The following is a 16,303-nucleotide window of genomic DNA, read 5'->3' on the forward strand; positions in this document are numbered from 1 at the left end:
TATTATTCCAAATCTGCAAAAAAATATTTGACCTATTCACATAAAGCATAAGACGTTAGCGCAACTAGTGGTGATTGAAGATAACTCCCGTATATTCGCAGTTCGGCACACGATGATTCACATATTTGTGGATTTTTTTCCTTTTGTTTTGTCAATTTGGGTCATATTTTTTTTCCCTCCGGTTTCAACAACATTGTATTGTATAAATGAATATTCCGAGTTCAGATTTTGTCACCCCTGTCGATAAGGACCTCCATCATAAACCAAATACAAATGTAAAAGTTGATGCAACGGTTCCAAAGTGCATGGTGATCCAAACTGTAAAGGTAGCTACAATACTCACATCTCGCCATTGTTATTGTCGACGAATGCGCCCACGTGTTGTTCCGTGGTTGTGTAACAGTGCCGAGATGTTCCAGTGTCCCCAGAGGCCACCGAGTTCTGGTCACATGCAGGCGGGATGTCTGGCTTGGTGCACATGCAGAGTTCATGGCTGCGTGGGTGAACATTCGACAGCAAGAGAGAATTGCCACCTTTTTTTAGACAAGGCACGCACCACATAACATAGGACAGCACGCAAGCAAGGCACACAGACTGTCTCCACAAACTGCCAAGTGGTACATTTCGAAAAGAACATCCGTCATCTTAGAACAGTGCCAATCAAAACAATTTCTTTGCCGTGAACAAAAGCCATCTTTTTGGTCTGAAAATATGCAGATTTTGGCTCCACATGTTTTTATTCCATGCCAGATAAAACAGTGTGTACTATTTGAGTACGCTATTCTGGGAGCAGAACATGAATAATAGAATGTGTGTTACATTCCCTTTCTGCTGACCTGAGTGCGCAGAGGAGCGGGAGAGACACGTGGAGGAGTGTCTGCGATGAGCCCATTTCGGAGCGCTGCCGGGCCAAGTGGAGCCGGACCGAGCCGGGCCGTGGCACGATCCCAGCTCTTGGCCGCGGCCCAAGCCATTGTGATTTGTGCTCTTGCCATCTCGCCAGGTTGGAGCGTGTGCAGCCACAGCAGGCCTGTAATTGAATGTAACACTCAGCGGCCTTTTCTGCGAGACGCCTCCAACAAGGAAACAATAGAACAAGTGCATGACTAAGGATGAGTGCATGGAGTGGAACAACAGAAATAAGCCCTCATTATACACAATTATGTGGATTGATGTAAAATGCATAGCTAAATAGATATCACTATACAATCGAGTGTATATGTCACAGATAAAATCTACTCGGTAATTATTTATATAGCCTACATACCACATATATACAAAAGTATCATTTTCAATAAGGGAGGCAGCACTTTAAAACACCAAACAGCCGAATTAAACGTGTATGGATGCATGTGGCGCATGCAGCAGAATTAATTGTTTGTATACTTGTGTTTTAAAAGTTTATAGGATTAGATGACAAGATATTTAATATTCACAATTGTTTTCATATCATATCACAGCATCTCTGTAACAGACGTTTCACTTCATACAATAGCTTCTCCTCCCTTTTATTAATTAGTTTATAGTTCATTAGAGGGTGAAAAGTTGTGCCTTTGGCTGGAGGTTGAGGGTTGTGTGTTTCCAGGTGGAGGAGGCCGGCTGTGACTGTCACAAAGTGAAAGGAAGATCTGCATGCCTCACAGGGAAAACTCCTCCTGTGATTAAACATTACCAGCTGTCCTCTGCTGAGCTCTGTCAACTTTTCAACTTTTGGGTCGCCCTAACCTTGAAAGTAAAATGCCAGACTCTGCTGACTTTGACTTTCATTTCAATGAATTACAGTACTGGCCCCATTCCTTTAAAAGGTGTACAGTATTGAATTTAGATATAGAGTAACTGTATGTCGATGTCAACAAAAATATATTTTATTTCATTGATATTATGTAAACACTTTTAGTAGTAGTACAATTTGTGGTAATGTAATAGTATATAAATTATTACCTGAGACTCAGCATTTCTTTGAAAATGTAAATGGAGCTTCAAACTATCAAAGCAAACCACAGCCTATCTTAGGGGTGGGCAAACTTTTCGATTGGCGGGCCACAATGGGTTGTAAAAATTTGACAGAGGGGCCGGACCAGGAGCAGATGGATGGAATGTTTTGGTAACCTCAAATCATCGGAGAAAAAAAAAATACATTTTAATTTTAAAGGAAATTGAACACAAAAATTACAACAATATATATGTCTTTGAAAAACCACACTATTTAGAAAATAAAACAAGGTTTATTATTTTAATATTTTCAAGTTCGGTGGGTCGGATTAAAACGTCTAACGGGTCGCATGTGGCCCCCCGGGCCATAGTTTGCCCACACCTGCCCAATCTACTGTCAACTGTCTATCAAATAGCATTTCTTTAACCAAAAATGACAGATACTATTTTGTCAAGCATCTTTCTTATGCCCATTAATATAACTATTGTACATGTTTGAGCTGCGACAATATATTTGATTAACGCTTCCGAGAGCTGGAATATATCCCATCAGGGTTGTCGTGGGGCTTTTTCATGACACACTCTAAAGTGGCCATGCCAAAGTACTATTCCAGAGAAAATGCATTTTTTTAGGTGGAGGCAAAGCTAGCTAGTGTGTTCCCATCGCTAGCTGACTTTAGCTACAGAAACTCGACAAAAAGTGTAGTTAGCTAGCATGTTTCCAGTGCTAGCTGGCTAACAATGGCAACGGGGTTTGACACTACACAATTCAGTAATCTACTACAGAATTTGCCTTTTTTTTTTGCATATGCTTTCAAAAATCATCAAACATGTATAATGTATTTGGAAACAAATCTCCAAATTCAGTTTAAAGGGTTTTGAAGGAGCACCATAGTACTTTCAAAATCTTCTGTCCGTCTCTGTCTAATGTACAAGTTCACATAGGAGACAAACACTGGCCTCAAAGTAGGCCAATTACCGGTCACTATGAATAAAGACAATAATGCGATGTGGCAGAAGCCAAGAAGAGCAGCGAAGGCAGGGTGTCTTCTATCAGCTAACATGAACTCAGAGGGGACACGTAAACAAGCCCCACTCTATTATGTAACAGCAGTTCTACTGGAAGCATCTCTTATTTTGTGGACCCACCCACTCTTTGTCATGTTAACTCAGACTTTCTGGCTGGATTTTGTTTTTTCCTTTTTTGGTGCATATGCCTAGTTTAATGATATATAAATGGGAGATCAAAATCAGTTTATCAAGCGTGTATATCTTGCACATTTAGGGTTCCTCTGGAAATTCTATTGAATATTTAACCTTTTTGAGAGGATAACGCCACTAAACAAGATGATTGTGCATGATGTTAGGCAGCAATGAGAGATGCTTGTGCCATGTGCACCGCAGTCATGTTAAAAAAAAAAATCAAACAGTGGAGTGGAGGGACACACTGCAGGAGAAATTACCAACCATATTATTTTGTGATGTAATTTCACCTTTGGCCACTAGGTGGTGGCACAAGATTGTTTTACTGTCAATTTGAAAGAAGAGAAAACAGGAAGTGTATCAAATTTAGCCTCACTTTTGCTGATGAGATGAGAGATTATTAAATGTCTCAGTCCTCTATCATCCTGCTTTTTATCGCAACAGAAAGTAACGGCTATTTTAATCGTTTATAATCTACCCATCTTTGGGCATGGTTATTCACAAGTAAAGTTTAATTAGTTTAAAAAAAATTAATTTGTATTTTACTCTGAAACATAAGCTCTGCAATGGAGCGCAGTATACTGTAGTTGTTATCCTTATGAGGGTTGAACTTGAACAATATGCCAGCTGACTTTGGGTGACAGGAGCATGAAAAATAAGAATAATGTAAAAAAAAAAGAGCACAAGAAAGCACAAGGAGAACATGCAATCGGGAATCGGGAGGGCCTGTGTTTGAATGGGTGGTGCAAAACTTTGCCGCTATTTAAATCATTTGCTACGTTTACGCCCCCTTTTTTCCCCTTGCTGTTAGTTTTTGTGCTTTACTGGCTTTAAACAACAGAAAATGAAGATCAGAGGGAAAAAAACAAGTCCCGTTGCATTTTCACTGCAGTCGGTCATCCTTTGTCTTTTCTCCTGAATACAATTATGAGTACATTCAGAGCCTTGGGTGAGCTTTTATGCATCGTGTTACAAATGTGCAGGCTCACCAAGGCTTGCAAAGAGTGATTCAGCCATGAACTGTGAAAATGTCAGCCCCTATTAATAACACTTCTGTACCGAGCTTGCTACATCTTAACGTTTGCAGTTCATACTGTATATTTAGATGATGGTGAACATTATAACGGGCTATTTATGTTGCGCAGTGCACTTTTGTGGTCCTCAGAATAAGGCTGCAGCCCAGGGTTTAATAAGCCTCCCTCAGTCTGCCTCGGTTAGACTCAAAGGCGAGTAGCAGCCGCCTGCAGTGCGCAACAACAGCTCCAAATCTGATCCACTTGGACAAGTCAATGTGAGGGTGTAATGCTTGCGCAAAAAATATGCCCCCCCCCCCTTTTTCATTTGACGTGTCTGTGCATTCTATCGTTGATATTTGAACCGGCCGGCGATTATTTGCATTGATTGATCACTGTTTTTTACACCTTTAACATGCTTAATGACAATTGCAGGAACAAATAAAGAACATGAAACACAGACCGGATTACTGATATTCTTGCTGATGGATAAGATAATTCAATTACTAATATCAGAAGAGTTTTTTTTTTTTTTTATTAAGTTGGATGAAAGAATGTGCTGAACTGAACGGGAACATGCTAACCAGTCATGTTGCCCTATTGATATTTATGCATTTCCTAATTATTGAAACCATTAAAAATCATATGTCTTAAGATCAATATCATTAATTAGTAATCAGAAAAAATAATAACAACAAAAATTTCGGTGAGATGCGGGATGCATCCCCCAGGCAAGTCGGCAGTCAACGCCGTGGCCAAATAAATACAATATGGTCTATGACTTATTTTATTAATGAACAAATTGATTGTCCATTTTCCATATTATCAAACAAAGATGTCGTCAAATGTCCAGCCTTAGCGATTATGTACTAAGGAGCCCTTTCTGCTCATAATTAAAAACCTATCCAGTCTGCTCCAGTAGATTCCTTGAAACAACTAAACCATCTCAGTTCACTGCATGTCTACTAGCACTATTTGGACTCATGCAGCTATTTATTTGCACACCCAGCCTGAGGCTTAATTACATTTGCGCAGTTCAGATGGTCCTCAGTTGTCGCCTTCGGACAGACCTCCCAAGCAGAATGTCGAAATATTATGCGCGTACAGGCAAGAAGCTTCTATTAGCGAGAGGGCGATCTGGGTAATAAACAGAGAGGGCATACAGTATATGGAGGGAGACTTAAAACAGAAGCGCAATGATTTCAACCTCGGGGCTGTTTGCAAGCATGTCTGCAACGGAAGCACACTCACATGCACACTGAGCCCGTGTACCATACAGACGAGCATAAAGAGACAGAGAGGGAAGCACAGTTGACTTCCTCTGTCGTTACTCACACCTGCAGTAGGATGCAATCTCCATAGCAACAAGACTTGGCAACAGTGTGCGGGGTTGATATTTGAGGTTGTGATCTTTAATACCCCCCTTTTCTCCCCCCCCCCCCCTTTTTTTTGTTCTGCAGTCTTTGGCAGAAATTTGTGTTACTCATCTAAAATTAAAGTGACTTTTTTTTTGTTCTCATGATTTGAATTTACTATAGAATTAACACTGATCAAATGAGCAGTAATGGAGAGGCGTTTAAGAGGAAAACTCTTTTAAAACATCTTGAGTTCTATTTAAAAAATAATTAATTAAATAAATTAAATGTGACTTTTGAGGTATTTTCGCCGACATATATATATATATTTTAGCTTTGGAAAAAAATAAGAGACCACTGCAAAATGACCACTTTCTCTGATAATGATATTTATACATACATTGCTGCCTTGAGATCCGAGTGACCCGACTCGTGAGTTTTTCAAGATACCAGCCGGTGTTCAAACGATTATTTGCTTTGATTTATAAGCAAAAATTTGAGTCGCAATGAGCAAAATCTGTTTACCTAATACATATTCCTTATATATTTTTTAGAGTACTTATATTTTATTTCTATTACGACCATTTATGTTTCATGTTGTACGACTGGATCAGAACAAATGTCTTAGTTGTGAATGCCCTTTTCACTGACAACGGCAATAAAATCAATTCTGATTCTGGCATGGTGGTGGTGAATTTGAGTCAGTTTACTTCACAACAAGCAGCAGCTCGGAATCATAAACAAATGTGTCATGTCTCATCTTCAACAGTGGTTATCCTATACAGGGTCACGGGAGTGTGGTCATGGAATGGCTTATCTGAAGGCATCACAGTATAAGGTAAATGTTACAGTAAAATTAACATTTTTGTTCAAATTTCTGGATATTTGAATAATTAATAATTCAATAATTCAGTTTTCAATTCAATAATTCAGTTTTTAATTCAAATATCCAGTCTTCAATTCAAATATTCAGTCTTCAATTCAAATATCCAGTCTTCAATTCAAATATTCAGTCTTCAATTCAAATATTAAGTTTCTAGTGGCACAAATATCAGCCCATACGAATGTCCGTTTTTATTTAGTTATTTTTACAACGACCTTGGATTTCCGCTGGTTTCCTTGCCTCCATCCTTCGTAAATATTCATCGGGCCGCCTGTGTTTGCGTTTTGGAGAAGTGCAGCCTCATCATGTGCTAATAATGAGGCCGGTGGACACAAATCCCACAGCTGAGGATGGTTGGCTTGACCACGCCATCTAGTGGCTGTGCACGTCAACGTGACAATTGTTTGGAATCTTTTCTAAGTCGCTTTGGGACTTGTTCCTCTACCAGCTGACCTTGGATGAAAGTCAAGGTACACCCAGGATTGGTTGCCAGCCAGTCACAGGGTACACATAACCAAATAATCATTCACTGTCACAATCACTTCAAGTGAGTCTAACTTGTGTTTTTTTTTTGTTTTGTTTGTTTTATCCATCCATCCATTATCTGTACTGCTTCTCCTCACAAGGGTCGCGGGGGGGGGGGGGGGGTGCTGGAGCCTATCCCAGCTGTCTTCGGGCAGTAGGCGGGGTACACCCTGAACTGGTTGCCAGCCAATCGCAGGGCTCACAGACGAACAACCGTCTCACACTCGTCTCCGGGGTGTAGTGTGTTGTTCTCCCGTACTAAAACACGGATATGTGCCAAATTGTTTCATTTCCACCACGCAATAGAAACACATTATCACAAGAAAGCCCAATTTCCGCAGCGTTTAACCATAGTTTATTGTTTATGTTGTTAGGTAGGAGTTAGTTAGCTGACATTTTATTAGCTATAAGTTATAGGTGGCCAAACAGTACCACTGTCTTTATTGTATACAAAGAGAGAAACATTCTTTTGATACGTGCATGTCATAAAAAATAGAAGGTGTCACTGACTAGTTGCTGTGACTCACTGGATCCCCAAGTGCGTGTGAGTGCACGCAAGTTTTTTGAGGGGCAAAATGTGAAAAACTCGTCACCTCTCTATCAAATATGTTCTGAATTCCGACGCCAACACAACTTCGTCCTCCCTTCACTTCCTAGTTTGATTCTCACTCACGCTACGTGCGCTCACGAGACTTTACACAGCACTGCTCTTAAAGTCACAGTACTACATTTATCCAAAGAGGCAGCTTTCGTTATAGCAGTCAAACTACAGTTCACCTGTTTATTTATTTATTTATGTATTTATTCATTCTTTTATTTTAGTACGAACTCATGAAGTAATTTTAATCAGAGTGTATGAAGTCAAATAGCTAGTTTGTTTTGTCCCTATCGCTTGATGGTCAACTTAAATATAGAATATCCATCCATCCATCATCTATACCGCTTCTCCTCACTAGGGTCGCAGGGGGTGCTGGAGCCTATCCCAGCTATCTTCGGGCAGTAGGCGGGGGACACCCTGAACTGGTTGCCAGCCAATTGCAGGGCACACAGAGACAAACAACCATCCGCGCTCACACTCATACCTAGGGGCAATTTAGAGTGTAAATATAGAATATAACAGCTAAAATAACAATCATCTCTACTCGTATTTTCTTGTAATTACTAAAACATTTAATTGTATTTGAAATATTTTAAATAGTAATTGGCTTGAAACTTGTGACTCACAACATACATGCAACGCTGTTCCTAAAACCTTATCAGCCATCTAGAGGAAAAAAATAATGTAGTTAAAAGCTCAGCGAAAATGCCATCAAGCTAATTAATTACGCTAACGCACAAGTAAATCCACCCAATTTTTCATAAAATCTTAATTGTTTTAAGTCTAATAGGGTGTGTCACCTTTTTCCTAAGCATAGTAGCTAACACAGCTCAATAGTAATAAAGTTGCGCCAAACGGAAAATATATGAAATGACAACATTTCTCAAAGGTAAGCGTTGACAAATGGGCTGGATGAATGAAATAGTAAGATGGTTTATGACCTGTTTTTCTTCAAAATACAACAAATACCTATTTTTTAATGCTGTAGCTTAAATCAAATGGAAAGTGTATTTATTTTGTATTTCTTGTGTGAACGCTTTTTTTTAACAGTACACAACAGCGCGTGTCCGTTGAACGTGAATCTCAGCATCTCGCCTCCTCTGATTGGTCATTGGTCAGAATGGATCACCTGACCGCAGCGCACCACTAACAACAGCAGCAGCTGCCATGCAAGCTCAAACTGTATTATTTCTTAACGCGTTTCTCCTCGATGGTGTTCCCCTTTAAAGCGACGTTGTGGCGGGTTGCAGTCCGCATCCGAAAGTGAAACCTCTCGGTACCTCAACATGTTTACGCCGGTACAGGATGAAAGCTCCAGCCAGCTCAATAAGTTCGAGAAACTGTCGTGGAGGCCCTCGAGTCGAGATTCAGGTGCGGAAATTAAACGCAATTACCGCAAAGCACCAAGCGGTACTGTCTCAACACTTTGAAACGCCTTTATTATTGCCTGCTTTGATATAACATGGTACGCATTCCTGTTGTTTTTAAGTGTCAGTTGTTTTGCTGTATGCAACATACACTCGTGCTAATAAGGCCTGCTACGTTTCCTGGTACTGTAAAGAGAAATGGGTAGTCGCCTGATTGTTAATATCTCCTAACTGAATACTTACTGATTACGTATTACTACAATGACCGATAAATTATTGCTTCATTTGTAAGTCAGAGCCGTGGTGTGTCAATCGCTTGGCACATGACGGCACTGAACACAAACGCTGATATGTTGGGTTTTAGGGTGAAATTTAAGGATCAACCTAAAATATACTCCAACCTTCACATGTGAACTTGATTCGACCTCTCTAAACTTTTGAATGCACTTGTCCAATTGTTCAATGCTCAAATACTTTTTGCACAACTTCCTGTTCTCTAACAAGGACCTGAACAGCAATATTCCAGGAAGGGATTTAATTTTCAGACATTGTCTTTTTTTACTTTTAGCTCTAACGTCGATGACACTGACATGTTTATTGTAATATTGATTAGTTTATTGCTAGTGTTTTAAGTAAATGTGGAGAGGACCTTAAAAAAATGTACTAAACTGAAATCGCGATCTTGAGGGGGGAGTAAATGCAAATACATGTTTCAAAATTGTTAAGCCCAAATTGTAACCTATTCTACTAATGTATGACATTTCAGTGCACTGGTAGGACCACATTGGCACAATTGAGTCATCATATGGCACTTCAAATATTATATTTAAACAAACGTAAAACATTTAATGGGTGTCTTATAATATACAGGCTTCAAGATGCGGGCACGCTGGCTTCAGGCTCGACGACTCTTATCCCCCGCGTTCCCCAACCTGCGCATCCCCAACAGGTTCCTGAGAGAAGGTAATGAGTTGTACTTTCCCCGAAACGCTCCAGCCGCAAAGGAGATCTACATTTGTATTGTAAATGTTCAAAGGACCTTGGGTGCCCTCGGCCCGTAGTGGACACCGCTGCGTTGCGGACAGCAGCCACCTGTACGTGTTTGGTGGCTACAACCCAGATTTCGAGGAGGCAGGTGGGGCGGAAAATGAAGACTTTCCTCTCTTCAGGGAGTTGTGGAGGTTTCATTTTGCCACCGCCACCTGGCACCGCGTTCAAACGGAGGGTTACATCCCCACGGAGCTCGCGTCAATGTCAGGTAAGGGCTGTGAAGAACTACATTGCAGATAGTGTGTGATGGGCAATTTTTCCCTCACACTACATTTGCACAACTGAATACTACAAGAGCTGAAGCAAAAAAAGGTATAAAAGGGGTCCTCATGTTTGCGCAATGGAGTTACTTACTTTAATTTACGAATTACAAGACCCATTTCAACCAATTCATTACCATTTTGAAGCCTGATTTCGCATAATCTTTCAATTAGTTTCTGTATTTGCTTTTAATTCATTCAAATTTGACTGGCTTGTTAACAGCACTCTTCCCTGCAGCGTATTAGATTCAAAAGATTATTTTTAATATGTGGGGACTTCAAACACAAGCCTGTTTGAACACAACGCCCAATTAGATACGCAAAATGGAAAAATCTGTGTTACAACAGGACATAGGTGAACTACAACATACAGTAGAAGGACAAGATGACTTGACTACTGCGTTAGCACGGGGTTATGATAGACTACAGCACGTTCCGAGTCTGATATCAATCTGGGTTACGTTGCCGTTGTGGTAACGCAACCAAGTAGCCCTACTAATGCTCATTTTAATGTAAAAGCCGTGTTAACACTGCATATTTGGTATTATTGTAAAACCATGTATGTCTTTTGAAACAAGCCAATTATTTGACACCTCTGGCAGATGTCGTACTGTAAGTCACTGCAGGGTGTGCCGATCACTTCAACAAACACTGCACCTCAGATAGCCTACAAAAGAAACTGGTGCTGCATCTCGGTATTTTGTTAATAATCCCACTGCGGGTGTGTAGGATCTGTAGTTTTACGCCACAACAAAACTGTGTGGAACTCGTTTGTGAATTCAACAGAAAAAAATGAAAGCGCTTAAAAACTATTTGACCATTTTCCCAGCAGGTCAAGGAGAAAAAAAATATCTTAATACACCCCACACAGCAAGCAGTAGCATAATCTTGAGACATCTGACAACGGTCTGACGTGAATCGGAATGGGGGTGGAAATGCTTAATTTGCCGGTCTAATTTTTATCGCTACATGTGTACCCCGCTTTAGCTGTCTTCCATGGTAACAACCTACTGGTGTTTGGTGGCACTGGTATTCCATTTGGTGAAAACAATGGAAATGACGTCCACGTTTGCAACGTCAAGTATAAACAGTGGAACCTGCTGGGTTGCAGAGGGACAAAGCCCAACAAGATCTACGGCCAGGTACAGCGCACTATTGTCATAACGGGATTTTGTTTAGAAGACTGCCCAAAAACAAGCAGCATTGCCACTTTGCAGGCGATGGTCATCATAAATGGCTGCCTGTACGTTTTTGGAGGGACGACGGGCTACCTTTACAGCACCGACCTGCATCGGCTGGACCTGACTACCAAAGAGTGGAGCCACCTCAAGCCCAACAACGTCCCCACAGATCTACCGGAGGAGAGGTGAGACGTGATGACATTAATTCAAACGGTGTGATATCATCCCAGTACTCTTGAATTTGTGATGTCATAGATACAGACACGAGCTAGCTCATGATGGACGAAGGATATACATTCTGGGAGGCGGGACTTCCTGGTCATCGTATAGCCTAGACAAGGTAAGGATATAAAGAGGTACCTTGATTTGGGAGTTTAATTCGTTCGCTTTTAACTCCATGTACTTGTATCAAATTAATGAAATGAATTGAAATGCCATTAATACGTTCTAGCTCTTGGGGAAAAAAAAATTATTTAAATTGTTTAAAAAAAAAAAAAAAACACTATATAGTATGTCTCCTCCAACAGCTTACTGCGAGTGTTCTCATTTTGTATTTGCGTGTTTGGCCGACCCATTCAATAAACTGCTGAAAGTGCGTAGGCAATTGTGTCTCTCGTTGCCCACATGAGGGCACACAGAATCATAATGGCTCCATTTGTCAATGCCTCTGAAACAAGCTCAAATTTTGCCTCGCAACACCAAGCAAGTAGACAGCTCGCCAGTGTGTAGGCTGGGCGCCAATAGCGGCATGAGATCCATAAATAGTTTGACACCGAAACAACAAGAGGGTGTGGAACTCTCTAGTGAATTCAGCAAATGAAAAAAAAAAAGAAAATTGCTTAATAAAACGAAGAGGAAGGAAATGTCAGCATAACAATCGTCGGCAATCTGAATAGGTGTAGGAAGTGACCATGCAGAAACAAGTCTGTGGTGTATTCTGACGCTCTAATCAAATTTCAACTCACAACACCCTGCAAAAAATAGCCCAAACCACAAAAAAAAAAACTCATGAATTGTAGCATTCTTAATTACCATGCTTAAGTTATTTTATTTGCAGTGTATATATTTTCCTCTATATATACTGTATATGTGCGTGAACATTTTTACACCGAACTAAAAAATTAGTATTTTATATGTCAAATTGCATTTTTTTTTTTTTTTTCAGATTCATGCATATAACCTGGAGACAAATTACTGGGAAGAAATAGTCACCAAACCTCATGAAAAACTAGGTTAGTGCCATAATGTTTTGAATCAAAATTTGCACAAGTCATAGTATCATTGTATATTATTGCTATTGTTTAATTCTATATTGATGACAGGATATCCCGCTGCCCGTCGCTGTCACAGTTGTGTGCAGGTCCAACATGGTGAGTTCTCGTCGATGGCTCAAGAGTCACATCGCTGTCTTCTACTACCCTCTATCCACATCTGCCTTCTATGTAGGGCTGAACGATTTATTGTTTTGGGACTGAAATCGCGATCTCAGACAACGCCAAAGATGCATTTTTTTTCAGGACTCTTGAGCCCCACATTCATGAAGCAGATCACACTAACCAGCGTGTCGATTAAAAAAAAAATAATAATAATAATAAATAAAAAAAAATACATTTTAAAAAAACGACACACTGTCGCCCGCAGTCGCGCAAGTAATTTATTTCGCCGCTGCTTGAATGCTAGGCGCCAACCTATGTTGCGCTGCAGCAGTAAAGACTTTATTTGTACTATATGCAAGTCCGTGCACAGCAGGAGCAATGAGCTGCTCATTGCTAAAGTGAAATACAGAGTCGGAAAAAGAACAAAATAAGCGCTGGGGTGTACAGTCGACATTTAACAGAATTCTGGCCAGTAGCTATCAACAGAAACGGCTACATTAGCAATTTAGCAGAAGCTCTCAGACCGGAACGCAAAAACGGCTGATGAGGTTTGATGTCAAATCTATGTCAAATATTTATCATCTCATCAAAAATATTTGTACTATTTCGCACCACAGAGTACCTAGTTTTACACAATAATACTACTTTTACCTCAATCTTGTTATTCTCTCTTACAGAGGTGTTTATTTGCGGCGGCTACGACGGACATCTTATCATGGCCGACCTGTGGAAGCTCCACCTTGGCACCTTTCAGTGGACTAAGCTGCCTGCCGTCATGCCGGAGCCTGCCTACTTCCACTGCGCCGCCGTCACGCCTGTGAGTCATAACATTAATACTGTAAGCGCAACAAAAACTTCACACCAGTCTAATATTTGTGTCTTCATCTTCTACCTTCCTCTTCTTGTTATACAATATATCACGTGAGTAAAGAGCTGTGGGGTGGATTTCAGCTGCACACCACCTAAGGTCTCTTGAGGAGGTTAATTTACAGCTATAATGCTGTAAAATAACTTTTTGTAGTCTGTCAGTGCACGTAAATGGTTTTAAGTAACCTTGTGGCCTCTTTATGTTGGCATGGACTCTGATGTTTTAGCACATACAGGGTAACAGCGGGGAAAAAAAAGAATACTTGGTCATGTTTTGCACTGGTTGCCACAGTCAGCCTTGTATCTTACCCATTGATGAGTGGGGTCGGGGTCTTGTCCACCTGACCAGCAGAACAGCTACTTTTGAGAGGTACCTCACAGGCGATATGTGACAAAGCTGCATTTTCAGATGTGTTGGCTATGGAGGACTGGAAGTGCCAAAATTAAATATATATAAATAATAAATATATTAAATAATTGTTTCATTCATTCATTAAATATGGAATTAAATAAGTCAGTTAATAAATGCACCATTAAATAATTAAATAAAAGTGTCATTAATTAAATGTTTCATTTATTAATTAAATATGGAATGAAATAATCAGTTAAATAAATAAATGCACCAGTAAATAATTAAATGTCATTATTTAAATGTTTAATTTATTAAAACCAATAAAAAAAGTTGGGAATTTATTAAATATGGAATTGAATAAATCAATGGCAATTAAATCATCAATATTATATATAAAAAGCAACAAACAACCTTTTCCCTTTTTTTTTTTTTTTTTAATACATATTCATCCATACATTAATTATCTGTTCGGCTTAACCTCACGAGAGTCGCGGGGGTGCTGGAGCCTACCCCAGCTGTCTAGGTGGTATACACCGTGAACTGGTTGCCAGCTAATCGCTTGGCCTGCTAATTATTGGTTTTGGTAATCATTTAATTAATGACACTTTTAAATATTTAATGGTTAAATTGAGTTACAGTCTCTGATTAAATGGCACAGGACTGGGGCAATCCCAGTGCTGGTTGCTAACATACCTTTAAGTTCATGGTTCCAGACTGCTGCGACTCCACCTTAGGACTGTCGGGGCTCTTTTATCTTTTCCTTTCCAAAATTGTGGCTGCAGCCCAGCAGACGCTCATTTCTCTCAAGTAGGTGGGCTTTGTGTTGGAAGTACATTTTTTTTTTTCGGTTTGTTGAGCGCAGTCTGCAAGTGTCTGCAGCAGAGATGGACCTCCTACACAGATGACTTTCCTGACTTCAAATTTGAGTTGACCAAGAAGATGAGCTGAAGTTGCCCCAGTCTTTTGTCAAGTGTTTTTCTACAAATTCATTAAAAATAAAAACAAAATTATCTTTTTCTCAGGCGGGCTGCATGTACGTTCACGGCGGTGTGGTGAACATGTCGGGGAATCGTCGTACGGCCTCATTGTACAAAGTGTGGCTGGTGGTGCCCAGCCTGCTCGAGCTGGCCTGGGAGAAGCTACTGAAGACGGTGCCTCACTTAGCTCACCTGTCCACGCTGCAGCTGCTCAACCTGGGACTGCCACACACGCTCATCCAGCGGCTCAAGTAGGTAGATTTCTCAGGTAGGAGCCGTTCCGTGATTGGTCAGAGGCGAGCGTTGCATGGTGAACCGTCGTCAAAAAATAAACTAAACGACTGACTGTGGTTCTGAAGATTACCTTCTGGATTTCAGTCTGGTCCATTTCCTTTAGCATTTTGTAAATGTGTTGTATTTTAGACGTCTGCATTGGGCTAAGCCTGTCTGTACACACTCTACGAGCAATTTAATTTGGTCAACTGTGTAATTTTATGGCCTCAACAACTCTGGTTTGCAAATTCAAGAGGTATTAACTGGCATCTCAACTTTTGTGTGAAACTGTTCCACTCAATTTTATATTGTTCATATTTGTGTGTTGAAACCACAAAATGAAAGCGTGTGGAACTGTCTTACAGAAGTATTAAGTTTAGTGTTGGAAGCTAACATGCAGCTGTGATTATTCCAATTAAAATTATATATATTTTTTCTTTTTCTTTTTTTCCCCTCTTTTTTTTAATGGCATCACTGTGACTTTCCTAGTGCCTCCTTTCCATTTTTTAAACAGTTTGCAGAAATCTTTTTTTCTCAATCTGGTGCCTTTTGAAGGCTCATATTCCTCTTACTGATCAACGGTGCTTGTTACGTGCAGGATATACACCTCGAAGATACAAAGTTGTTTTAAATCACTGTGCTATTGTTGCCTGTGTTGTTTGCTTTTTTTCTTTTCCATTTTTAACTAAATGTTGCTGCCTGAACATGTGATGGAACACATTTTATTATATATATTTTTTTAACTGTTAAAAGGTACTGTTTGAAAAGCACTTTTTTTAAAGAACCTCTGAACACATTCAGCATTGTAATTTTTATTTTTCACATTGCCACTTTCCTACGTTTGTTAATATGAAGCCAGTTTGCTTCATTGTTCAAAGTAGGCCTCACTTGTGTCAGCAAAGTTTATTTTTGTGATGTTTGTGATCTCTCCTGCATGTCGGCATGCCATTGTACTACTGTACACAAATGTCTACTCGTAGGAACATTTGATGATGTAAATTTTTCTAATCCCTGTTGTGCAATAAAAGTTGGGCAGACCTTTTTTCAAAATGTTTGTATGAAGTGCTACATTTTTTTTGTATTAAAATATC

At 39.9% G+C, this 16,303-nt stretch overlaps 2 protein-coding genes across 2 annotated transcripts; one reads left to right on the top strand and one right to left on the bottom strand.

The window, feature by feature from the left end:
- Nucleotides 1–221: 221 nt before the first annotated feature.
- On the bottom strand, nucleotides 222–8,797 carry LOC148335167 (uncharacterized). Its single transcript, XM_088298070.1, has 4 exons — nucleotides 8,790–8,797; nucleotides 7,505–7,555; nucleotides 837–1,030; nucleotides 222–493 (listed from the first exon to the last, which is right to left on the bottom strand). The coding sequence occupies exons 1-4, from the start codon at nucleotides 8,795–8,797 to the stop codon at nucleotides 222–224; spliced, it is 525 nt and encodes a 174-aa protein (XP_088154196.1).
- On the top strand, nucleotides 8,642–16,262 carry LOC148335168 (kelch domain-containing protein 10-like). The gene is made up of 10 exons (XM_088299309.1): nucleotides 8,642–8,880; nucleotides 9,747–9,839; nucleotides 9,913–10,134; nucleotides 11,174–11,328; nucleotides 11,404–11,552; nucleotides 11,623–11,707; nucleotides 12,533–12,599; nucleotides 12,690–12,737; nucleotides 13,421–13,560; nucleotides 14,985–16,262. Exons 1-10 carry the CDS (start codon nucleotides 8,796–8,798, stop codon nucleotides 15,192–15,194), a joined length of 1,254 nt encoding a protein of 417 aa, XP_088155435.1. The 5' UTR covers nucleotides 8,642–8,795; the 3' UTR covers nucleotides 15,195–16,262.
- The last annotated feature ends 41 nt before the right edge of the window (nucleotides 16,263–16,303 follow it).

The sequence above is a fragment of the Idiotropiscis lumnitzeri genome, chromosome 6, assembly GCF_059441095.1.
Source record: "Idiotropiscis lumnitzeri isolate Australia: NSW breed Sydney's pygmy pipehorse chromosome 6, RoL_Ilum_1.0, whole genome shotgun sequence".
Lineage (NCBI taxonomy): Eukaryota > Metazoa > Chordata > Actinopteri > Syngnathiformes > Syngnathidae > Idiotropiscis > Idiotropiscis lumnitzeri.